Source organism: Dipodomys spectabilis, unplaced genomic scaffold (genome assembly GCF_019054845.1).
Source record: "Dipodomys spectabilis isolate Male_0828 unplaced genomic scaffold, ASM1905484v1 ptg000004l, whole genome shotgun sequence".
In the NCBI taxonomy this organism is placed as follows: domain Eukaryota; kingdom Metazoa; phylum Chordata; class Mammalia; order Rodentia; family Heteromyidae; genus Dipodomys; species Dipodomys spectabilis.
The window spans coordinates 697,712-722,843 of record NW_024870681.1 but is presented as its reverse complement, the minus strand read 5'-3'; the positions used below and the strand labels follow the sequence as shown (position 1 = coordinate 722,843).

General features: G+C 40.8%; 1 protein-coding gene and 1 pseudogene across 2 annotated transcripts in view; both read left to right on the top strand.

Annotated features, from left to right (window-relative positions):
- The window catches only part of Gosr1 (golgi SNAP receptor complex member 1), a 41,985-nt gene extending 32,113 nt beyond the window's left edge, over window positions 1-9,872 (top strand). For both annotated transcript variants that reach the window (XM_042692130.1, XM_042692123.1), the window contains exons 7-9: window positions 1,188-1,217; window positions 7,441-7,523; window positions 9,549-9,872. In XM_042692130.1, the coding sequence (XP_042548064.1) occupies window positions 1,188-1,217; window positions 7,441-7,523; window positions 9,549-9,673 (238 nt within the window). In that variant the 3' untranslated portion in view covers window positions 9,674-9,872. The remainder of the gene's footprint in view (window positions 1-1,187; window positions 1,218-7,440; window positions 7,524-9,548) is intronic.
- Window positions 9,873-15,089: 5,217 nt separating this feature from the next.
- Window positions 15,090-15,899, top strand: LOC122118202 (annotated as a pseudogene).
- Window positions 15,900-25,132: the final 9,233 nt, after the last annotated feature.

Genomic DNA, 25,132 nt, shown 5'->3' with positions numbered 1-25,132 from the left:
ACCTTGTGGCCACTTTACCTTAATAGCTGTTCATCTGTGGTTCTCTGTCTCATTTAAGGTCTACTGCCTCATTTCTTTACCCCTCTCTGACCCAGTAGCCTCCAAAGGCACTTCTGTACACATTTACTAAAAGAATAATACTTAACAATAGATTTCACCAGAATAGTGGATTCAGCTAGAATTCCACTATCTATGCTTTGATTTAAAATCTATTCTATAATAATAGCAAATGAATACCTACTGATTACTATTGCTGGGGACTGATGTAATCATTACATAGATAAACTGCTTTAATTCTCTAAACATGTAGGTTCTATTATGGTTGCTAGCTTATAGATGAGAAAACTGAGTCAGAGAACTTGTCTACTAATGCGTGGTCAAGTTAGGATCTTAACAGTCACATCTTACAAATTTAAAATTCTTAATCACAGAATTTATGCAAGGTATTTATGATACTTATCTTTGTTCCTTAATGCAAGCAGTAACTTGGATTTTATAGCCCATTAACCTGACAATATAATTTGAACTTATTTGATAGAATTAGAGATTCTTTTGGGGAAAAGTAGTTAGGGGAAAAATGAAATTGCCTCCTATGTATCTTGCAATGTGCCACGTAAATCCAGATGTCTAGAAGCTTACTTTGACCAAATTTATGCTCCAGAAATGGCTTGTTTCTTTCTTTCCTCCAGTGTGTGGCATTTAAAGGTGTACAATTCTAAAATTTAACAAGCTGAAATTTGATTTCCCAAAAACTCTCCAGAAAAGGAAGAAACTTTAAAATGTAAATAATTACTACTTACAGGTTATCACTCCTGTATTTGCCTCTCCTGTCTCAACAAGTTAGTTGTAATTCTTGTTTTGAGTAGATGGTAGTGACAACTCTGAGCTATATAGACTAAAGAACTTTTATTTCTTTATGTTGTCATTAAAACTGCTCTGACTTTAATAAGCAGGTACCTCTGTGGGGAAAGATTTAAGTTACCAAATAAAAGCAAGATGTAAATTATATTCATGTGCAGAGATTAATTTCAGAGTCCAGAATTTTCTGTAGGTATCCAAAGTATCCTTTATATTATCTTTTATTTATCTCATAAATGTCTGATATGGTTATAAATGTAAAGAAATTAAGTATAAATGTTAAGCATTGTGTAATAATTCCAGGATTTGAAATTTCTTTTTGTTTGCAGCTCAGATCGTCTGATAGAAGAAACAATAAGGTAGGATAAACTTATGGGGTTTTTCTTTGTATTTTTTCACACATTTAATGAATAGATTAAGTTAGCTGGATTACCTTGAGTAAAAATCAAGTCATCCTTAAGAGTTTCAGTAGATTGTATTTTTTTTTTTTAATTTTTATTTTTTGTCGGTCATGGGGCTTGAACTCTGGGCTTGGGCACTGTCTCTGTACTCTTTAGCTCAAGGCGAGCACTCTACCGCTTGAGCCACAGTGCCACTTCCGGTTTTCTAGTGGTTTATTGGAGATAAGAGTCTCATGGACTTTCCTGCCCAGGCTGACTTTGAACTGTGATCCTCAGATCTCAGCCTCTTGAGTAGCTAGGATTACAGGTGTGAGCCACCGGCACCCGGCTGATTGTAATGTATTTATAAGAGAGCCCAAAATATTTTCTAAGTTATTAGGGTGTTACAGTTTTTCAATATATAAAGCCTTGTTTTGGGGAAAGATGGAGGGTAGTATGTGGAAACATTCGTTTTCTTACTACAGGTCTTGATTCTGTACTAAAGCACTCTTTGAACTATTGTATTTAGTCTTCTCAGAACTCATGAAATAGGTATTAATCATTAGGCACTATCTCCAAAATGAAAAAGGAACAATTTACATATAGCCACGTGACTAATGAAGAACATTGGAAATTCAAATCCCTTATTGAAGTGTCTCTTACTAGAGTCAGAGCTCTTTCTAAACCATCAATACATTTACCATTTTCTAGAAAGAATTGAGGCTTTTGGGTAGGGGTTGGTTAGAAATCTGATTATGCTCCTATTAGATTTTTGTTCTTGGATAAATTACTGTAACTTTTTGGAATCTTTACAAATGAGGTTAAAGTAAAAGCAAAGAGTTTTATTCCAGTACAAAATAGATTGTCAAATTGGTGACACAGTTTAATTAGACATTAAATAAGTTTCCATCAAGGGGAAGAACTGTGGGATACGGTGAAGTAACTTGTTTTGAACTTTTTGTTTGCTTATCTGTGGTGCCAGGGATAGTGTTTGGGACTTTGCACATGCTAGACAAGCACACTATCACTGAGCTATATCCAAAATTCCCTGAGCAGTTTCTAGTTGGCTGTTTTAGCTATATAAGTTGTATTGAATGAATTTAGATTGGTGCTTAGAGTCTCTTCATACATTGATATAGATATAGATATACACATATACATATACATACATATATATGATTAAGTAGGGGCTATTGTAAGGGAGTTTGCAATAAGCAATGTCTTTTGAGACAGTCTACAGAGAAATCCAATTTTACATCTTATAAGGACATTTTTTTTTTTTTACAAATATCACTTTGTATCTAAAAGTTAAAGCTTGAGTAACTTGTCTGTGAGGTAAACTACAGTTCATGAAATGCAATCTCTTCATCAGAAAATTTGTACTCCCTGTTAACCAAACTGCAGCCATCTTAATTTTTATTTCCACCCTACTTTCTTATATGTTTAAAGTCATGAAATTGATCATACATGTGCTTCTCTTATAATATTTTTGTGAACATTAAAGGTAATGTTAAAAGAAAGGGTTGCAGGGCAGGGAAGGTGGCTCAGTGGTAGAGCGCTTGCCTTGCATGCATGAGGCCCTGGGTTCGATTCCTCAGCACCACATAAGCAAAAAGAAAAAAGCCGGAAGTGGCACTGTGGCTCAAGTGGTAGAGCGCTAGCCTTGAGCTAAAGAGCTGAGGGACAGTGCTCAGGCCCAGAGTTCAGGCCCCACAACTGGACCCAAAAAAAGAAGGGGTTGCAGGTGTAACTCGGTGCTAGAATACTTACTTGCCTAGCCCTGCAAGGTCCTGTGTTTGATTCCAAGAAAGAGGGAAAGGAAGAATGAGAGAATGAGGGCACGAGGGGAAGAGGTAAAGCTTGACTTATCTCACTTAACAGGGTATTCTCTATTCATTAATTTTCCTTCAAATAACATAACTTTAATTTTCTTCTTGACTGAGTAATTCCATGGTGTATGTGCATATTTATACATATATATACACATCTATATATAGGTATATATTATATATACCATGATTTGTCTGTATATAATATGTGTATATATACATGTGTGTATATATGTATGCACACATATACACCATAATTTCATTATTCCTTGGTTGTTGGATTCCTCAGCTGATTCTGCAGTTTGGCTGCTTTTAACAGAGCTTCAATAAACATGGCAATGCAAGTGTCTTTCCTGTGTATTGATGTATTCTCCTTTAGATATAGGCCCAGCAGGATCTGCTTTTAGCTTTTTGAGGGATTTCTTACAGATTTTCATAGTGGTTATACTAGTTTACATTCCCAACAATCATGTGTAAGGGTCTCATCCAATCCTCACCAGCGTTTATTGTTATTTTTCTTGGTGTTACTTTGTTCTGCATTCCCTTATGGTTAAGGGTCCTTCTATTTGTGCTTCCTTGCGTCACTGGAATGACTCCATGCCACCATGCCCAGCCATTGTGCTTCCCCTGGTATAGAATGGAAACTAGAGAAAAGAGGACTTTGCAGTTGACAAACTTGACAAGACGCCACCAATGGATGACCAAGGAATGATCAGGGTCAGCATTATTACTAACAAGTCATGTCCACCATATGCAGACTTGATGTAATGTGGTGTAGGCAGAGTGACACTTTATGTCTGTGGTCTTCCAGTTAAGAACATCATAAAAGCCCAAACTAAGAGGCAGTTCACAATATAGTTGGGTCAGTCCTCAAAACTGTCAAGGACATCAAAAACAAGGAAGACCTTAGAACCTGTCAGAAACAAGAGGCATAACATCTAGTGGATTGAGACCTGGGAACAGATAAAAGGCATTAAATAAAAATGTAGGAAATCTAGGTAAAGTATGAGCTTTGATAATAAATGTATCTATATCAATTATTAATGTATACCCTACTAAAGTAAGGTACTAAGAATACTAGAAACTTAGGACAGTTTATTACTGAAGTCTGCAATAAACGGTACACTTTTCTGGATAATCCCAAGTATACCAAAATTAAAAGTAAGAAAGCTCTCATAATAAGCATGAGGTTAGATTTAAACTAGGATATTTGACCTGAAACATCAAGTTATTAACAATGAGGAAAGTACAAAGACAGGAAACAATGACTAATTTTACAATCCAATATCCAGTTATAATGCAATAATTATTCTTTGTCTTCTCCATAAATTTGAATGGATTTCTAATGATTAAATTTCATAAATATGAAAAAATTAGATGTACCTCAAGGAATAAGAACACTAAGAACTATTAACTTGGGCTGGGAAGGTGGCTCAGTGGTAGAGCGCTTGCCTTGCATGCGTGAGGCCCTGGGTTCGATTCCTCAGCACCACATAAGCAAAAAGAAAAAGCCGGAGGGCTGGGAAGGTGGCTCAGTGGTAGAGCGCTTGCCTTGCATGCATGAGGCCCTGGGTTCGATTCCTCAGCACCACATAAGCAGAAAAAGCTGGAAGTGGTGCTGTTGCTCAAGTGGTAGAGTGCTAGCCTTGAGCTGAAGAGCTGAGGGACAGCGCCCAGGCCCAGAGTTCAGGCACCATGACCAGCAAAAAAAAAAAAAGAAAAAGCCGGAAGTGGTGCTGTGGCTCAAGTGGTAGAGTGCTAGCCTTGAGCTGAAGAGCTGAGGGACAGCGCCCAGGCCCAGAGTTGAGGCCTCACAACTGGACCCAAAAAAAAAAAAAAGGACTATTAACTTACTAAAAATAAAAAATGTTACTGGAAGGCCTTTTAGTTGAATATTATCCTTTGTCTCCAAGTATGACAGGCATCACAAGTAAAATTTTACTGAATATAAAGCTAGTTATGTTAACCTATATATGAAGATAAGTTCAAATTATTGTTTTGTCATATTCCACATGTCAGAATTTACCTTTTCGTATTGGAGATACATTTTTAAAAAATTGTACAACTTGAGGGTTGGGATGTAGCTCAGTGGCAAGGCACTTGCCTAGCAAATGCAACATCCTGGGTTCAATCCCCAATACCAAAAAAGAAGATAAAAAAATTGTACAACTGAATATAGATTTTGACAAGAATTTATTAAAAAGAACTAAAAGTTTATTTAGATTTAAATGTGTAACTAGTATTGTCTGTTGTTGAAAATGAGTTTACATCGTATAAGAAAGTTGAAGTTCCAATAAGCACATCAATGATTTATTATTTTAAAAGCATTATATATTATTTGGAACTTTTATAGTGCCTCTAAGTATTTGAGCGTTGAAATAATAGTCTAGATTTCACTTAGCTCAACTCTAAATGATGGAATGAGATGTGAAAGTATGTCTAGATAGATATATTTTATGTGGTTTGGAAACCATGCATCTTCAACAAGGTAATAACTTTATGTATGATGATCATATCCATTTCTCAGAGGAAAGCAAGTGCAAAGTGCTCATTTTTTTATTTCTACCCATTTGTGAGTCAGCGTATGCAGGAGATAGTGATAGTTCCAGTTTTAAAACCAGATGATTCATAGGTTTGAATTCTGATACTGACTGATGTAAATTTCAAAAAGAATTTTGTCAATTCCCATTTCTACTCTTTAGGCTGAGGTAGGATCATAAATTCAAGGCTAGCTGAAGCTATAGCATACCCTGGGGACAGAGGAGAGTGTCCACTGATCCAAGCCCTCATCTATTTGGACAGCTCCCCACTGGTGACCGACCTGGACTCTGGGATCTTTTTTGTTGATGGTGGTGGTTGTGGGACTTGAATTCTGGGCCTTGGGCGCTGTCTCTGAGCTCTTCAGCTCAAGGCGAGTGCTCTACCACTTGAGCCAAAGCACCACTTCCAATTTTCTGGTGGTTTATTGGAGATAAGAGTCTCATTGACTTTCCTGCCAGGGCTGGCTTTTTGAACCACAATCCTCAGATCTCAGTTTTCTGAGTAGCTAGGATTATAGGCATGAGCTACCAGCACTCGGCAACTCTGGGATCTTCTTGAGACCAGATGGTTTTTCTACAGTGACTTGGTCACTTACAGGACTGCTAGCTGCTTCTCATCTCCTGTACCCCAGTTGAATAGAACTTGCTCATATCCTTCCTTGACCTGATCATCTTCTTGTCCTGCTGGGCCTTCTTTAACACATCACCTGCTTACTTTTTCTTCTTCCCTTTCGATGTCTCTTATTTGCCTGTCAACAGCTCTCATTTCTTTTCTTATCTGCAGTGACCATTAAATACCTATCTCTTGGGTCAGCTTCTCCAAGCAACTCCACAGCACACTAAACTCATTTTGTGCCTTCTTAGCTTTTTGTTCTCTGGGGAAATGGGCTTTGTGGGATGTCTTCAGATGTTTTCATTGTCCTTTACACACTGTTGTTTCTTTTTTCTGTCTTAATTAACATTTTGAGTCATTTGTCATTTGCTTAGCGTTCTCTTTCCCTCTCTCCCACTCTCCCCCCCCATACTCCTTCCCTCTCTTCTTCCCTCCCTCTTTCCCCCCTCCTCCCCCCCTCCCCCCTCCCGCCTGCCTCTCACATATCTCATTTCAACAATATACTTGATGATCTTTTTTTCTGAGGCTTCACTTGTCCAAAAATGTGTTCATTGGCATCTGGGGTAGATCAAGCTATTAGAGGTTCAAGCAGTAGCATGTTAGTTACAAAAAAGGCATTAACGCAGATGTTTTTTAAAACAGGACATTGGAATAGTCACATGAAGGAGACTGCCTTCCTGAAGTTTCCCCCTCTTTGACAGTCATATTTAGCAACTATATCTTTGTCAGCTCCTTGGAAACCCAGCATAATGTTGCTGCATCTATGTCCCAAATTCTGCTTAGTGATTCTCAAGTAGAATTTTAAAACCCAATTTGTTTATTAATTGAATGCCAATTGTATATGAATACATACTATATTTCCATTTTTATGGTTATGTCTGAACTTCCTTCTCAACAGTTTTTCCTGATTAAGAATATTTTGGTAACTGGTTACTTTTAAAACTATTTGCAGATGCTTTTGTAATATGATTTGTCTGTTAATGACTTGTTTCATTTGTTATTTTGAAGAAAACAGAAAATACATTGGTAGCAGTGGATCATTCAGATAAAGGGCAATGGGAAAGTGGGCGGGGAGTGATTTCCTGCATTCTCCCATTTTCCTGCTGGTGTTTATCAAGATAATAGTGCTCACTGTAGTTTTCTATTTACTTTTAGGGTTATGATGAATCCATTCAGGGCAATCTCTAAAATGCCAATTTAATTACTTTTTTTTTTTTAAGCATTGCTATGGCAACAAAGGAAAATATGACCTCTCAGAGAGGAATGCTGAAGTCAATTCACAGCAAAATGAACACCTTGGCCAGTATCCTTTTTGAAAGTTTGAAATTTATGTTGAGGCATGTTTATGCCTTTCTTTGGGGGTTGGGGATAGATAATCAGGTAGCCAGCATGAGTAGGGGTAAAGCACCTCAGTAATTGTACACTACAAATACCTTTAAAAGTTCATGCTGTTTTGTACCATTTCCAGTCTGAACACCAGAGGTTTAATACTAGTAGATTATATTTAAAAGTTTGGCATGGACATAGAGGTATACACCTATAAACCTAGGACTTGGGAGGTAGAGACAGACTTGCAAGTTCAAGGCCAGCCCAGACTGCTCAATGAATTCTCTATCAGTGTGATCTACAAAATGAGATCCTATTCCCCTCCCCCCCCCCCCAAAAATAGTAAATAGACAAATATAAAAGTTCAGAATCTGTGTCAGGACTTTCTGGTATACATTATTAGCTAAAAACCCTAAATTATTTTCCTAGTTCAGTGAACATGTGGCAGATGCTTGGAAGAGGTCAGAAAGACCAGCCTATAGATAGATGTTTGTGTTATAACTTCTTGTAGAGGGTGCTGATCGGGTGCATAGGCTGAATTCCAGGACAGACTGCTTATATACTATGACCTCTACTTTTTCATTATGTTTGGTTTCCCAATTTAAAATTAAGCTAAAAAAAATAAAATTAAGCTTACTAAATCCTTTTGAGAAGTCCTGTACTGCTAACCTGCCATTCTGAAGCTTTTTTTTTTTTTAACTCTCTGACAAATTTTCTTCCCAACTATGGGAAGAAGGACCTATAATTTTCAAAAGCTTAGTATCTTCTGGCCCTAGATTATTTACGGTCCCTTTGATTGCCTTAGGAAAAAGATATCCCGGAGGTTGGTGGTATTTCCTAGTCTTTTGTGAATTTCATTCTTGCCTTGTTACCCTAGTGTGAAAGCACATATCCAAAATCACACTGTTCTGTTCAGTTTACATAGTATAGCTTTATGCATTATTTCATCATTAGCACAAATGTTGTGGAAATTATTATTGTTCTGCAGATGACAAACTGGGCCCAGAAAAGTGGCTTGGCTCAGGTCAAGATAGTAGTATATAGCAAATTAGACACTCAAATTTTAGTTGGCATTTTTCATGAAATCATGCTATAGACCTCTTCTTTATCCCCCTTTTTAATAAGGTCTTGTTGCCCAAGCTGGCATGTTCTTTTTTGTTGTTGTTGTGCTAAGGGTCAAACTTGGGGCCGTGTGCATGCTGAGCTCCATCCCCAACCCCTGTTCTTTTGAGACAGTCTTGCAGTATAGCTCAGGCTGGCCTTGAACTCAAGCCTCCTGCCTCTGCCTCCCCAGTGCTGGAATTACAGGCATATACCATCTGCCTAGCTCTTCCGTAAACTATGAACTTGGTCTCCTTTCTTAAACTGTGAAATTAGTTGCCAGCAACAACAGAGGCTACTTTGTGAATAAAAATGAGCTTATAACTGGGTGCTAGACCTCAGATCTCAGCTTCCTGAGTAGCTAGGATTACAGGCATGAGCCACCAGTGCCCAGCCAACTAAAGCTTTTTAACCTACTTTCCTACTATATTCTGCCTTCTGCTGCAAAATAAAATTAAAAATTTAAATAATTCTCCAGTGCCTGATTGTATATGCCATAATTCCCGCCAAATTGCCCGACTCCTAGAAGGGTTACTTATACCTGAGGGGAAGAGGATTGGGTTTTCTTAAACCCTCAGCAGCACTCCTGTCTTCTGTGCCCCCCTGCCTGCAGACCTTCTCTGCTCCTGACTGTACTGACTTCCACCCTGACCTGAAGCTTGTCAGGAATCACTCAATATGAGGTTATCACTCTTCTTATTTGTATAGTACACACAAGAACAAGAGATGAGAATTTGCCCTAGTTTTGGAATTGTTTGTGAAGACATCCTCGGTGTGATTTTCTTCCCTTCTTTTCATCTCTCATTTACTGTTTCTGGTCTCTCCCCACCACTCTTTATGTGCTTCCAGTGACTTCTCCAAAGAGGCTTTTCATGCATGACCTTAATAAAGATTCCCAAAGATCGTTTTCCTGCTGTCAACAGCCTGATCCAGAGAATCAACCTTAGGAAGCGGCGCGACTCCCTCATCCTAGGTGGTGTAATTGGCATCTGTACCATCCTATTGCTGCTGTATGCTTTCCATTGATGGGTACCTTCCAGGACACTTGGAGCCGCCATCTGGAATAAAGAAAAATGGGAAGGAGAAGTTGACTGTCAATCACTAGCCTGACCAGCTGGATGAATTCAAAACTGAAATGACGGGCTCTGTTATGTGGTCGGGTTGAGCTGAAGCCACGGTTTTTCTGTGCTGTCTTTTCTAACACACATTTCTCTGTTTTTAATTTTAAAAAAGAAAAACAGTTTTCAATTGGTTTGTCTCCCTAGGAGGTAAGTAAACCAATGAAAAACAGAGTTTCTGTGCTTCAGTGAGAATGTTGAAGCCTGAGGGACAGCTGCGTGCTTCAGAACACCAAGTTCCTTTATATCCAAAGACTGCTTTTCTTTTGGCCACCAGGTTGGGTTGTGAATAAAAATAATTCTTGTCCTTTTATTTAACACTCATGATGATAAATCACTAGTCCTTTCTTGATAATCTGTGCTTTAGATTTCTACTCTGTGTCCCCAACTCTTTGGTATTCAAGGAAAATTTTGGTATTCTACTTTCCACAGATTCTTTGAAATGTGATAAGCCAACTTGAACATGTTGTGGTTGTCTGACATGGAGATTACTCAAAAAAGGGTTTGTCTTTTTCTTCTAAGTTGTGAGTACACTGGGTCAACTATATTACTGAAAAAAACATCAACAATGACAAAGCCTCTTCTTTTTAAGGAACCAGTAATTGTTTTAATTTTTTTCAAAAGCTCTTTTCATTATATTAGTATATATTGCTACTAAAGACGATGAAATCTGTGTCCTCCCATGACAAAGAAACGAACAGCTGTGGTCTGTCAGTGCCCTGTGCTTCTCACCACATCAGAGCTCGCACCAGCCACCCAGAGGGCACTCTTTCCAGTGTGAAGCCACACGTCTTTAAATGACATTGCAGGGTTGCTATCCAAATGGTTGCATTTATAAGTGCTCTGCAACTTAGGAGCAGTGCATTGGTATCAAGAAAGCAGTGTCCTGTGAAAATCGTTTCATTCCAAATCTGTTAAGCTTTTCCAAACATCCAGAGAGAGGTTCCACTGTTGCAAGTAATTGTGAAAGATTTGATGTGTGCCTGCACCCATCTTCTGGACAGCAGCAAGATATTAAACTATGCATCAGAATTCTTTTCAAGTTTAAGCCATTGCTTGGTTTCTATAAATTTGTTCCTTGTCTTACTGAACTGTCATGTATCTTAGAGACTTGCAGCACCCATGCTCCTCACAAAGGGGGACTGGCCCTTTTGGTGGAATTGAATGTGATATTTATTGTATGGACCTCCAACTGTGCCACGAGATTGAAAGTATATTAGCATAGAGTTCTTTGCTGCACTATGTGTGTTGAAATACTGTTAGGTGGACTTGATAGACTGTCTGCTGGGTAGACTAACGCCACGTCTGCAACAGAGACTGAGAGGGTTGTCATTCTGGTGTCAAAGTTTTATTCCATTTTGGGAATGAAGGAAAGGCCTTTTGATATATTTTTCTTAATCATGGGGTTTATTTTTTTAAACATGGATCAATTGACTAGAGATGCCCTTGACATTCAGTTTTGAACTGTGAATCTTAAAGGATCAGAGAAGTAAGTTCATTTAGTCAGTTCTTCTTTGGGAGAATGAGACGTCTCTCCGTGGATGCTTTATTATCTTTGATTTTTCAAAGGTTTTTGATTGATGGTATGCCTCAGCTAGACTTTTGTTGGATTTTGGTTTGCTATATAGTTGGCATTTATAAAATCTGAAGTATCACAAATAAAGTATTTATTTATCTATACTACCAGTCTTTTCTACTGGTCTGAGTACTTGGTTCACTCATTAGAGCTGATGTGGCCTGAGCTAATGTAGCTTGCTGCTACATTAGTACTGGGGCTGGTGAGCTTTTGCAGGAATGTCTGTGCTTATATGAAGTAATAGAATTATGTTGGTTATTTTCTTTAGGAAATAGTGAATCCAATTCTTCCAAGGAAGTTGAAAAAGGCTTAGTATTGCCAGGTGCCAGTGGCTCACACCTATAACTAGCTACTCCGGTGGCAGTGATCTGAAGATCATGGTTCAAAGCCATCCCAGGCTGGAAAGTCTGAGACTCTTATCTCCAATTAAGAACCAAAAAAACTGGAAGTATCACTGTAGCTCAAGTGGTAGAACACTAGCCTTGGGCAAAGGAACTCAGCACGTAGGCCCTAAGTTCAAGTCCCAGGACTGGCACCAAAAAACTAAAAAAAAAAAAAAAAAAGTTGGATATCAACGTTGGTGTCAGATAGGTTTAATATCTCAGTGCTGTTGTCCATAGTGAGGTGCCCCAGATAGCAAGGAATGTTCAGACTCTAGAGTGTTCTCTCTACCTTCCCATCAGGTTCCTGCTTTTACTGACAGAAAGGAAATGGAAATGTGCCCTTTCCAGGCAAGGATCCTGTGATTAATGATTGAAACTTCAGTTTTATGTCATTGAGTTTTTTTCCAGTCATACCAGTCTTTTCCTCTTGCTACTGTCCTTACAGTCAGGGTTGCTGGGCTCAGGGGCCACAGTATCTTGTTTAAAACAGAACCCAGCGGTCAGAAGGGATTTACTGTTTCTGGTCCCAGTAAAATGTTGCCTTTTAGGGAAGTCATGTTCCCTTAGCAATTGTTTTATACATCTTGACTTTTTGGATCTTAGTAGTGATCCAAAACTTTCCACTTCACTAAAAGAGAAAAAAACCATGGCCAACAAAAGTACAAAATACCAAATGGTGGTGGTGATAGTGTGTGTGTGTGTGTGTGTGTTGAGTTGTTGGGTTTTGTTCCTGTTTAGACCATGTCTTGCTATGTATCCCAGGCTGGCCTTGAACTCTCCTGCTTCAGCCTCCCAAGAAGCTGAAATGTGTGTCATCATCTTATTTCTAAGATTGTGCTTCTATGTTTTTCTGATAACAGTAAAATGTTTACCCAGGTTCAGGCCTAGATATCCATCCTAGCAGCCTCCATAAGGTTACCATTAATAATGCTGAAGGACTCCCTGTAACTTGCATTGCTCACTTTTTTGGTCCCTCTCCCTACCCCTCACCCCCCATCCCCAATTTTAGGAAGAGGCTTTCCTTCTCTACTATTTTGTCTGTACCAAAATTTGCTTTTGCAGAGGATGCCTTTTTCCATAGTGCCCAGTACACTGATGAAATGTGGGATAAATTCCTGAGAATGGAGACAGGTGACAAGAGGAGATACCTCGACGGTACTTTTTGTACCTGGAACCAAATAATATTTTCTTAGTTCTTTCATGTTGGGTGTGAGTACATCTGAATAGAATTTATACTTACGAGCTTCTGATGCAATGACTCTGGGTCCCTCTATAATTGAGATACTTTGGATTTACATTTCCCACCATTAATTTTCTGTTTTACTATTAATGATCTCAACCTGGTGAAAAATGACTTTTAGGAACTAGTGTAGCTTTTTTGTTCCTGATACCTTATGTTTCATTATTAGCCAGATGTGATTTATGGAAGTTGTATAATATTTGTACTGTTGTTGGGGGATAAATGGCCATGTCCACTCCTACCCTGAATATTTGTGGCATATGTAACTTAGTGGGTTCTCCCACTACAACAATCATGTTCCATGCTCTCCAAAATGATGCAGGACTCTTCATCATGGTCTTAATAGTAAACATGTTTAAACCCTAGAGTTTTACAGGGGAAAGGAAAATGATGAATAAGTGAATTTTAAAGATATTTATTGAATAAGAAGCTAAACAGAGCTGAGCCAAGTATTAAAAGATCCTTCTGATTTTCTTTGTACCCAGCCTAAATTCTGACCTTAGTAACAACTTCTTTGTACCCTGTTAGTTCTTGGTTGGGGTAAGATTGGTCCCACTCACTTAATGATGACAGAACGTGTTTCCTATGACAAATGCCAATACAAAAATTTAAAAATACTCTTTTCCAATTGCACTTTCTAATTTTTTGCTTTTAAAATAGCATCTTAAAATTGTATTTGTACTTAATTTTTGTTCTCATCTAAATGTGCATTTTCTGACTGTATAGAAGAAGCTTTGTTATGTAATTTAATAATAAATATCTAAATGGTGTGCCTATGGTTGTTTGTATTGAAATGATATGCATGAGACAGTTGGAGAATGGTGCTCATGCAATCTTTTGTATTGACAAGTATTTCTCTTGACATTCTAAAACTCTGGACGGTTGAGTGCTGGTGACTCAGTCCTATAATCCTAGCTACTCATGAGGCCCAGAAGATCATAGTTTGAAGCCAGCATAGTTTGAAGTAGGCAAGTCTGTGAGACTCCATCTCCAAAGCAACCAACAGAAAAGCTAGGCTGGAAGCATGGCTTGGGTAGTAGAGCACTATGTAAGCAAGCCCATCAAGGGCAAGGCCCTGGGTTCAAGCACTAGTACCCACAAAGTAAATGAAACAAGATAAAACAATATAGGAATGAAAGTACAAAAAAACCTTTCACCTAATGTTTAAGAAGCAAAGGAGAAACTTTTTATCATCATGAAATGTCAGGAGATATGATGGAGTCAAAAATTCTACATCAGCCAGAAAAAGTCTCACTCTGCTTAAATGATGTGTATGTGCATGCATGGGTCCTGAAGCTTGAACTCTGAGCTGGAGTGCTGTCCCTGAAGACTGCTAACCACATACAAGCATTCAAGACACAACCATATGAATGTACAGTCACAAAATTATACACCTTAAAGTTACTAACTTAGGCTGGGCACTTAGGAGCCTGAGATCTGAGGATCAGTTCAAAGCCAGTTCAAGTGGAAAAGTCTATATGAAATTCTTTTCTTCAGTTAGCTGGAAGTGGAGCTGTGGCTTAAGGGGAAGTGCACCATTTTTTGTCTCTTATGAGGGCAATAATCCTGCTCATAGAGACCCCATATACCTAATTACCTCTCAAAGCCCTCACTAATAGGTTGGGGGTTAATAGTTCAACAAGTGACTCTTGGAAGGAAAGACATTGATACTCAGCCCATAACACTACCTACATGGCCCATCCTGAGGGAGGAGGACTCCCTGGCCTGTGCCTTCTCTGATTTCCATTGTGCCCCTTTGATCCCACTATAGCACTTAGTCATCCTGTTATATTCGCTAGGTGTTTCTTTCTCCCCCATACAACCAAGGTCTGAGCACTTTGAGGGAAGAGGCCATCATAACTCATCTTTATATCCCCCAATAAGTAGACAATATATGCTCAATAAATTTTGAAAAGGGAGAACTGGAATGATCTAATTGCCTTGTAATTAGATCTAAAGACATACAGTAGCCATTGCACATGGAAATGAATATGGCCACATGCTCTTGTTCCTACATTAATTACTGCCTTCCTGTTCTACAGTCACCCAGCCCTTCAATTTTCTTTACCTGTGATCAGTCAGGTAAACTGGGCATTGTGGTTTTCTTATTCAAGACATTGCCAAAGAAGTCTTTGGAAGCAAAGTGTGTGTTGAAGCCGGACTGCAGTATCAACTCAGGAAATCCCTTTTGTGGAACTCAGGCAGCTGCTTGGCAGTCTCTGTTGTGGTGACCAAACTATTTCAGACAAGCCAGACGAGCCAACGAGACAAAGCAACCTCATAGTATCCTGCATAAATGAACACAATCTTCCACCAAGTGATTCACTTCCAAGAATATATCTTGTAGCCCTTTCCCATCTCCAGATTTGTTTGCTTGCCACCCCAGAACTCTTCCTGCCAAGATGTCGATTGGTGTGCTGATTAAAGTCCTGCATGAAGCTGAGGGCCATATTGTTACATGTTAGACAAACACCGGTAGGGTATGTCGAGGAAAGCTTATTGAAGCAGAGGACAACATGAACTGCCAGATGTCCAACATCACAGTCCTGTACAGAGATGGCCGAGTGGCACAGCTGGAGCAGGTGTACATCTGTGGCAGCAAGATCCACTTTCTGATTTTGCCTGATATGCTAAAAAATGCACCGATGTTAAAGAGCATGAAAAATAAAAACCAAGGCTCAGGGGCTGCCTGTGGAAAAGCTGCTATTCTGAAGGCTCAAATAGCTGCAAGAGGAAGAGGACATGGAATGGGACATGGAAACAGCTTCCAGAAACCAAGATAGTTTTCTCTGTTAAATAGAACTTAGCCTTTTTTTTTTTTTTTCTGTAGATTATCTGAGTTTGTCTGGCTGGGTATATATGTATGTTTTCTTTTGACATAATTTTTTTTTAGATCAGAAGGACTATTAAACTAAATAAATCTGATTATGTTGTTAAAAAAGAATTTATCTTGTAGATGTAAAAAGAGAGATACATCTATTAATGTATTTGTGGCAGCATTGATTGTAAAGGGAAAGGCTAAATAATGTACATGTCCATCTATAGGGTAATGTCTAAATAATACATCTGTTCAAAAAGAAGGGTCTCTGCCAGGTGCTGGTGGCTCACACCTGTAATCCTAGCTTTTCATCAGACTGAGATCTGAGAATCTCAGGGCAGGAAAGCCTGTGAAACTCTTATCTCCAATTAACTAGCAAAAAGTTGTGAGTGGAGGTGTGGCTTAAGTGGTAGAACCAGCCTTGAGCAAAAAAAGACATGCGAGAGTATATGGTTCTGAGTTCAAGGCCCAATACTGGCACAAGAAAAAAAACACAAAAATAATCTGAGAATCTGAGATATAATTAACATACAATAAATATGAATAAATAAAACATTTAAAGTTAACAATTTAGAAATGTTTAATATATACATACCTATGAAACCATCAACATAGCTGAGACAGTTACAATATATACCTATTACACCAAAAAGTTTTCTCACACCCCTTGAACCTCTCCAACCCCTTCCTGAATTTCAAGGACCCACTGCTCTGATTTTTTTTAATCATTTTGCATTTTCTGGAGTTTTATAGAAATGAAGTCATAGAAGATGCATCTGACTTCTTTCCCTTAGCATAACTGTAGTTATGTGTACCAATAAACTATTCTTATTTTCTGCACGGTATACTGTCGCATGTAGTTTTCTTATTTGCATATCTGTTGCTGTATCTGTCGTGTTGTATGCTGCATGTGAAGCTGGTATTCATATGCAATTCTGTGTGTGGGCTTGTTTTTTCCTTTCCATTTATTTATTTATTTTCTTGATTGTCAGTTGCAGGTCTTGAACTCTGAGCCTGGGCTCTCTCCCTGAGCTCTTTTTGCTCGAGGCTACCTAGTGCTCTACCACTTTGAGCCACAGCACCACTTCCAGTTTTCTGGTGATTAATGGGAAATAATAGTCACATGGATTTTCCTGCTTGGGCTGGCTCTGAACCATGATCCTCAGATCCCAACCTCCTGAATAGCTCTGATTACAGGCATGAGCCACCAGTGCTCTGCTACATTTCCTTTTCTCTTTGATAAAATAGCACTGGGTGGGATGGCTGGATCATCTGTTAAGTGAACGTTAGAAGTATTTAGAAGTATTTAAGAAAATGCCAAGCTATTTTATAATCAAATGTAAAAGAGAGTTCATCATTTGATACACATTTTTTAAGTTTAAGCCATTGAATTCGATGTGCAATGGGAGTTCATTGTGTATTTGTTTTGCCTCATGCTTGCTAGGCAGGAACTTTACCACTTTAGCCATACCTCCAACCCAACTTATGTTTTTTTTTGTTTACATTTCCCTAATGACTAATGATGTTTAGCATCTTTCCATGTGTGTGTCTGTTCGAATATTTTGCCCATTATAATAATTAGCTTGTTTTATATGTAGACTACTGGGAAAGATATTTAAGGAAATGTAATGAACACTTGCTCAAGGAAAAGAATGAGCAGACAAGAGGCTACAAATAGGGAGGGCTCTTGGTTCTACACTCTGAAGAGACTATACTTTTCTGATTGCTTAAATTATATATAGTTTTTAATTTTTTAATTATCTAGGGATTTTTTTTTGCCAGTCCTGGGGCTTGAACTCAAGGTCTGGTTACTGTTCCTGAACTTTTTTGCTCAAGGCTAGTGCCCTGCCATGGTAGCCATAGCTCCAGTTCTAGCTTTTTGGAAATTGATTGGATATGAATCTCATGGACTTTCCTACCCTACTTTCCTAATTAGATCATAGTCTCATGGACTGACTTTGAATTTTCTTTTTTTTTTTTGGGGGGGGGGGGGGGTCCGGTCATGGGGCCTGAACTCTGGGCCTGGGTGCTGTCCCTGCTCTTCAGCTCAAGGCTAGCGCTCTACCACTTGAGCCACAGCACCACTTCCGGCTTTTTTCTTTTTGCTTATGTGGTGCTGAGGAATCGAACCCAGGGCTTCATGCATGCAAGGCAAGCGCTCTACCACTGAGCCACCTTCCCAGCCCCCTGTCTGAATTTTCAAACTGCAATCCTCAGATCTCAGCCTCCTGGGTTACTAGGGTTAAACAGGCATGAGCCATCAGCACCCAGCATATATATATATATATATATATATATATATATATATAATTTTTTCTCCCCAGAACTGAGGACTGAACTCAGGGCCTTGCAGTTGCTAGACAAATGCTCCCTCACTGAGCTAAATCCCCAACACCTTAGATTATATTTTTTAAAAGGAAAAATAAGCTGCTTTGAAAACATCAGTATCTTGAAAGCCTGTTTTTTTAATGGATGGATGGAGACTTGTTTAGCCAAAAGCACTTGAGAAACTCCTGGTAGGAAATTGGAGTGTGGAGCCATTAATGGAGCCCTGAGCATTTTGCGTTGTGCTGTCTTCAATCATTTATGGTAGTGTACTGTTGGCAATGATGACGGCTGGGCTGTGGCTCCGGTAAGACAAGCAGGACTCAGGATTTATATTTAAGGTGACTTTACAGAAAGAACCCAAGAGTGGCTCTCCCAGCTTATGTTTGACAAAAAACGTTTGGTTGATCTTTGTTCCTCCTCCTCCTACTTTCTGGGATATAACGTGGGTTTGAGATGTTACAGACCCTGAGCAAGCATCTCATCCAAGTTCATGTCCTTTTAAGAAAGCAATGAGGGGCTGAGAAGGTGGCTCAGTGGTAGAGTGCTTGCCTTGCATGCATGAGGCCCTGGGTTCCATTCCTCAGCACCACATAAGCAGAGAAAGCTGGAAGTGGTGCTATGGCTCAAGTAGTAGAACCGCTAGCCTTGAGCTGAAGAGCTGAGGGACAGTGCCCAGGCCCAGAGTTCAGGCCCTACGACTGAAAAAAAAAAGAAAAAAAAAGCAATGGAGAGTTAACAAGAAATGCTTTTTCTCCTAAAACCTCTTGCTGATTCTTTTCTGGTCCTGCTCTTTGATCATATCCATTAACTAGTTCATAAAAATATAATAAATTGCCGGGCACTGTGGCTCAGACCTCTAATCCTAGCTACTCAGGAGGCTGAGATCTATGAGGATTGCAGTTCAAGACAGCCTGGGCAGGAAAGTCTGTGAGACTTTTATCTCCAATTAACCACCAGAAAACTGGAAGTGGTGCTATGGCTCAAAGTGGTAGAGCACTAGCCTTGAGCTGAAGACCTCAGGGACAGCATCCAGGCCCAAAGTTCAAGCCCCGTGACCAACCAAAAAAATTAATATATATATATATGTATGTATGTATGTATGTAAGTATGTATGTATGTATTTATATCCTAGGCTGATTCCCACCAAAACCAAACAACAACAACAACAAAAACTAATGTCCTGGGCACTGTCCCTGAGCTTTCATGCTCAAGGCTACCAATTTGAGCCACAGTACCATTTCCAGCTTTTTGTAGTTAATTGGAGGGAGGAAGAGTGAGCAAATGCAGTCATATTTAATGTACATTATGTAAGAACTGGAGTATGGCCAGACATCTAAGGCTTCCACCTATAATCGTAGCTACTCAAAAGGATGAGGTCTCAGAATTGGGGTTTGGAGCCAGCCCAGTCAGGAAAGTCCCTAAGATTCTTACCTTCAATTGACTAACAAAAAAAACCCAGAAGTGGAGCTGTGGCTCAAGTGGTAGTGTGCTAGCCTTGAGAAAAAAGAAAGCTCAGGGGGGCTGGGAAGGTGGCTCAGTGGTAGAGCGCTTGCCTTGCATGCTTGAGGCCCTGGGTTCGATTCCTCAGCACCACATAAGCAGAAAAAAAAGCCAGAAGTGGCACTGTGGCTCAAGTGGTAGAGCGCTAGCCTTGAGCTGAAGAGCTGAGGGACAGCGCCCAGGCCCAGAGTTCAGGTCCCACGACCGGACCCAAAAAAAAAAAAGCTCAGGGACAGCAATCAGGCCCTGAGTTTAAGCCCCAGAACCAGCCACCAAAAAGAAAAGAAAAAGAAGAAAGAAAATGAAGGAAGGAAGAAAGGAAGGAAGGAAAAGAAAAAGAAGTCAACTTTTCTTGTCCAGTGTCCAGCAGGATGTTTTTGGATTGTAGCTTGGACATTTGCTAAATCTCTGTTCCCATTTGTAAAATGGAAACTAATCCTGTTGGAAATGAGCTATCCTGAAACTCAAATAAGTGGAAGGGGAAACCTGATTTTCTTCTAGCTAACTGCCATTTTAGGTGCTTCTACTGTGCTCTGCCTGTTTCCCTCCACAAACCACTACCTACAGTGGGATAACTTTTCCATCTCTGCTACTTCAGTCACATGCCCAGCCCTGTCCCCATTCTGGGGGCTTTCTTTCTGTCTGCATTATCGAAGCCCCCTTCCAGCAGGGAGAAACTCCAGGGAGTTAGTTTTCCTTGCCTTCAGGAGCAGGTGTCCTCCAGAGACTCAGCCTGTAGTACTGGGGTTCCCAGTGACCTGCCCTTGAGAGATGCCACTGAGCAAAGGAGGCCCCAGGGGCCCCCGGAGCACAGCCTGCTGCGTCATGGGATCCTTGGGGACACTCCTTGCATGGGTAAGACTGTGTCCTTGATGTAAGTGCACAACCTTAAGGCCCCCCTTTCAGTCCAGGACTGAGTTGAAAGAAACTTTTAGGAGCAGACTTTCCCAGACATGAATCCAGGAATCCAGACATGAGAACCCCAAGGCTTCTTGTGAAAACTGGGGACACTGCTCACTGCATGTGTTTAGAGGCACAGCCCTGACTAAGTTCATTCACTGGCACCAAAAACATTAAAAATAAGAAAATCAATGAAATCCTGATGGTTTGGGCTGTGGAGTTAAGTCTCAGGCATGGCTCTGGCTGGGTCAGTGCTGATAGCTAGCTGTAGGTTACCAGAAAGAAAGCAAGAAAAAAAAAAAGTTTGGGGTTGGCAGAAGGTAAGAGGCTAGCTATAGAGGGTTGAAACACCTGTGAATTTGCATTTAGATGCTGTCAGAGGCTCTTGGTGTTGTGAGACTGAAGATTGGAGTCATCTCAAACACTGCTCTACTTTTAGAATACAGATCCAAAGATCTAGCTGTTGGTGGCTCACACCTCTAATCCTAGCTACTCAGGAGGCTGAGAACTGAGGACTGAGGTTCAAAGCCAATCCAGGAAGAAAAGTCTATAAGACTCTTAGCCTTCCCTTCAGGATCATGTGTCCTCCAGAGACAAAAAGCAAAAAAGCACTTTTGTTCTGCCAGAGCAAAAATCCAAACATGAAGCTGTGGCTCAGGTTTAAAGCACTACCCTTGAGCTCTAAGTTCAAGCCCTAATACCAGAAAAAAAATGGGGAGCAAATAAGATAATACTTAGTTGGAATAAGGTCAGATGGTGAACCATTACCATCAACCTTGACCACATTTTTGAAATTTCCTAAAATAAGTTTTAAAATCACAGAGCTTTTCAGTTCTTATGGATAAAGACAAGCCCATATTAGACTAATCAGATATAAAGAGTTCTATCTTCTTATGTTGAACAGGGTCACCCCATTGTAATCTCCCCTGAGATCTTAGTCTTGGTTAATCAGTCTTCTAGCCAGACCTCTCTGTTGAATTCAATCTTATGAAATGTGTTTTGTCCTTGGCACAGACGAAGCTTGAGACAGATGTATCCAAGTGCAAAGGACATCTAGGTCCCTGAGATGGGCTTCAGAGCTTCTGTTTAATTGAAACACCTTAAAATGTAAGCTGTATTTCTGATTTGATAAGTTCTAAAAGATAGGGCTTTTGCTAGATGCTGGTAACTCATGCCTGTAATCCTAGCTACTCAGAAGACTGAGATCTAAGGATGGTGGGTATGAAGCCAACCCGGGCAGGAAACACCAAAAAAAAAAAAACAAAAACAACAAAAACCCAGAAGTGGAGCTATGGCTCAAGTGGTAGAGTACCTGCCTTGAGCAAAAAGCTCAGGGACAGCATCCAGGCCCTGAGTTCAAACTCCAGTATTGATTGGTTCTACAGTTCCCACTCTAACTCTCACTAGCTGTGAGATCTCCAGCAAGCTCAGCAGGCCTCTCTGATTCTTGTACAAACAACCCCAGGGGATTTTTAAGAATAGAGACCTCCATGGAATGGTTTAAATAAGGGATCCCTTCCTTTCCCCTCACTGTGCTGTCTCAACAGTACCCTTGGGTTGGTATGTTCTTCTTTACATCACTTTCACAGAATCTGTCTTCTCTGTGTTTTCCCCATCTTCCCTAAGCCTCTGCCTAGAACTTCCCTCAGCCCCACCCCACTCCCCAACACAAAGAGCACAGCAACATCTCAACTACAGAAATCAGTCCACGAAATAGTAGGATCTAGGTCATCCATCAACACCCACCCATCAAACATGTACTGCCATGTCCTGTCTTGAGACCATGACATTCAGTGTGAACAGACAGACAAAAGTCCCTATCTTCATGATACTTGAGATTGCAGAAGGGAAGAAACAAATAGTAAACAAGTCAACAAATCAACAAAATGACTTCTGGCCTGGTGTGGTGGGGGCAGACTTAGAATCTCAGCACCCAGAAAGGAGGCTGAGACAGGAGAACTGAGAGTTTGAGGCTAGACTGAATTGCAAAGCAAGATTCTGTCTCTAAAAAGAAAAGAAAAAGAGTTGAGATGCCAGCAAGTGCCATCACTCTGTGGCAAAGAATGACTGGACGGTGGGAGTATGGAACTTTTCTTTTTCCCCTCTATGTTTTGTGTATATTCCAAGTGTGCCAGAATGAGGTTGTATTCATGATGTAATAAGAATGAAATGAAGGAAGAAACAAACAAACAACCTCCTGGCCCTGGAGATCTCTCAGGAGGCAGAATGCCTGCACGTAGGCAGCGAAATGTGGCTGTAGTGAGGGAGGAGGGTTGCAGAGAGATTGTGTCCCCTTCCCGTTCTTCCCCAGTCCCCTCTGTCCTGTGATCATGGCATTACTCTTATAATTAAACCCTATGTTCTCATTGCCTGGGATGCTTGTTTACCTCCTGCCTAACCAGTCTACAAGCAGCTCCCATAGGCCATGATCAAAACATGAGTTCACTGGGCTTGGTTCCCCTGGGATGGTGGCCTGGCCCTGCCTGGAACTGTGTGTTCCCTTCTCCAGGGAATTTCCTGAGACCCTAGAATGTCTGTCTCCAAGAGCCTGGCCTCCCAAAACCTCTCCCTCACCCCCTCCAGACGATAAATTTGAGGCAATCTGAGGGGTCTGACTTAGAGCAACAGCAAATCACAAGAGCCCAGTCCAGATTCATTCCCAGTCCAGAGGCTTTCCCCATCCAGTCCCCTCAGGGCGGCTCTGCAAGTGGGAAAGGCCGCTGACTTCCTGCCTGCCTGTGGCCAGGGTCACAAGAGAGCAGGATTACAGCACAGACAGACTGCAGGATGGGCCAAGGGGAGGCTGGAGACAGAAGTATCTGGGTGCAGGGTGAGGACCTAGAACCAGAATGCAATCCAAAGCAATAAATGGGGTAAGCTCAACTCCTGGTGGCTCCCTGGAGGTGAGGCAGAGGGTGGGAAGTTTTCTGAATTCCCACTCATCAGGCCAAGGAGGAAGAGCAGTTCCTGAGGCTCCAGCCCCTCAGAGCCCTGGCTCCAGCCCCGGCGCTGTGCTTAGCCTGTACTGCAGCCAGGAAGGCTGGCACAGCTGAAGGAGGCAGCTTAAAAGAAACGGAAGGGGCCTGCAACTTAAAAGCTTTGCCACATCCAGCACCATGCAACAAGCACTTAGCTGAGCCCTTTTATTATAAAGTGGCTGTTGCTGTATTGCAAAACGAATCCCTTTTTAAAAGCCTGGAGGATAAATGCTCAGAAATTCACATTGATTGTTTCAGCAGCTAATGGATTATGGGGAATCACTTTTTTTTATTCCCCTCTATATTCCTCTTTTTTAAATTAAATTATGAATTATAAAAATAATGCAGGAATAAAGACTTGATGGAAGTTTCTGATGACAGGAGGATATGGAATAAAGACTGTCCAGCCCTGGGACTCCTGTTTGGTGTATAATAACATGCCTTGTTTTGAGATTTTGTTTGTTCTGTGCTAGTGCTGATTTGGAACTCAGGGCCTCACATATGCTAGGCAAGCGCTCTGCCACTCACTACATGCCCAGTTTGCCCCTGTGAGCCCCCCACCCCCCTGCTTTTTTTAAGGCTGAAGATGAATTCCCATGACCCTGGGCACTCAGGAAGTTTCTGTGAGGCAGAATTAGATTGCTGAACAGTCTGGGAGACAGGCTGAAGGTTGCACCATCAGACAGGGGCCTCTGAGACACTGGGCCTTGTGCCATGACCCCCCTGTTACCCCTCCTCCACAAGACCAGGGTCTCCTCTCACCTAGAAACTTCTCTCTGACAGTCAAATATGCAAAAGGGTATGGATCCTTGATACAATTTCTGTGAGGAGCCTAGAGTTCAAACCAAACTGAAAAAGTTCTAGAACATTCTCCAGTGGGGGGAGGGGACTATCAGAAGACATCAAAGGCATGGGCAAACCCTGAGGCAAGAATGAGTGACACTCAGCCTCCCAACTATTCAGCCTCCCAGCCTCATCTTTGACCCAGTAGCCCTACTCAAAAGAAGAAGGAAGGGTCTGCCTGAGACCCCTGGAGTTTGATACTCTCCAGAGCCACAGAGAAAGTAAAGGCCAGTCATTCCCAGGGGGTCCCAATATTCAAATCTGAGCAGCTTCAACACCTTGTGCCCCTAGCCCTCCACCCCAGGCTTCCTTGTCTCATTCCATTGCATGAGCATCTTCCCACTTTTTGGCTCCTGCAGTTGCCATGGTAACCTCATCAGCTGCCACTGTGGGGGGTGGGGGGTGAGGGGGGTGAGGCAGAGCTCTGGGTTCTTGCTGGTCCAAAAGAGCATGGAAACCAGGTATTAACCAAGAGCTGCCTAGAAGAACCTTCCTTATCCCTACTTTATAATTACAGACAGAGAGAGAGAGAGAGCAAACCTGGACTTGAGAATAACCCTCAATGGAAGCAAAGACAAGTAAAACAGTTACAGTTTGTATGTCTTATACAGCCGTTAGAAATGATGTTTACAGAGGGTTTTAAATAACACGAGGGAAATGCGTGGGTCGGCAAAATCTGAAGTCCATTTAGAAGAAAATGTTCCTCAAAGAAAGAACTTAGGCTGGGCACCGCACACTTACAATCTTAGTTATTTGGGATCAAATTTCTAAAAGCTCGAGACTATCTGAAAAACAAACTAA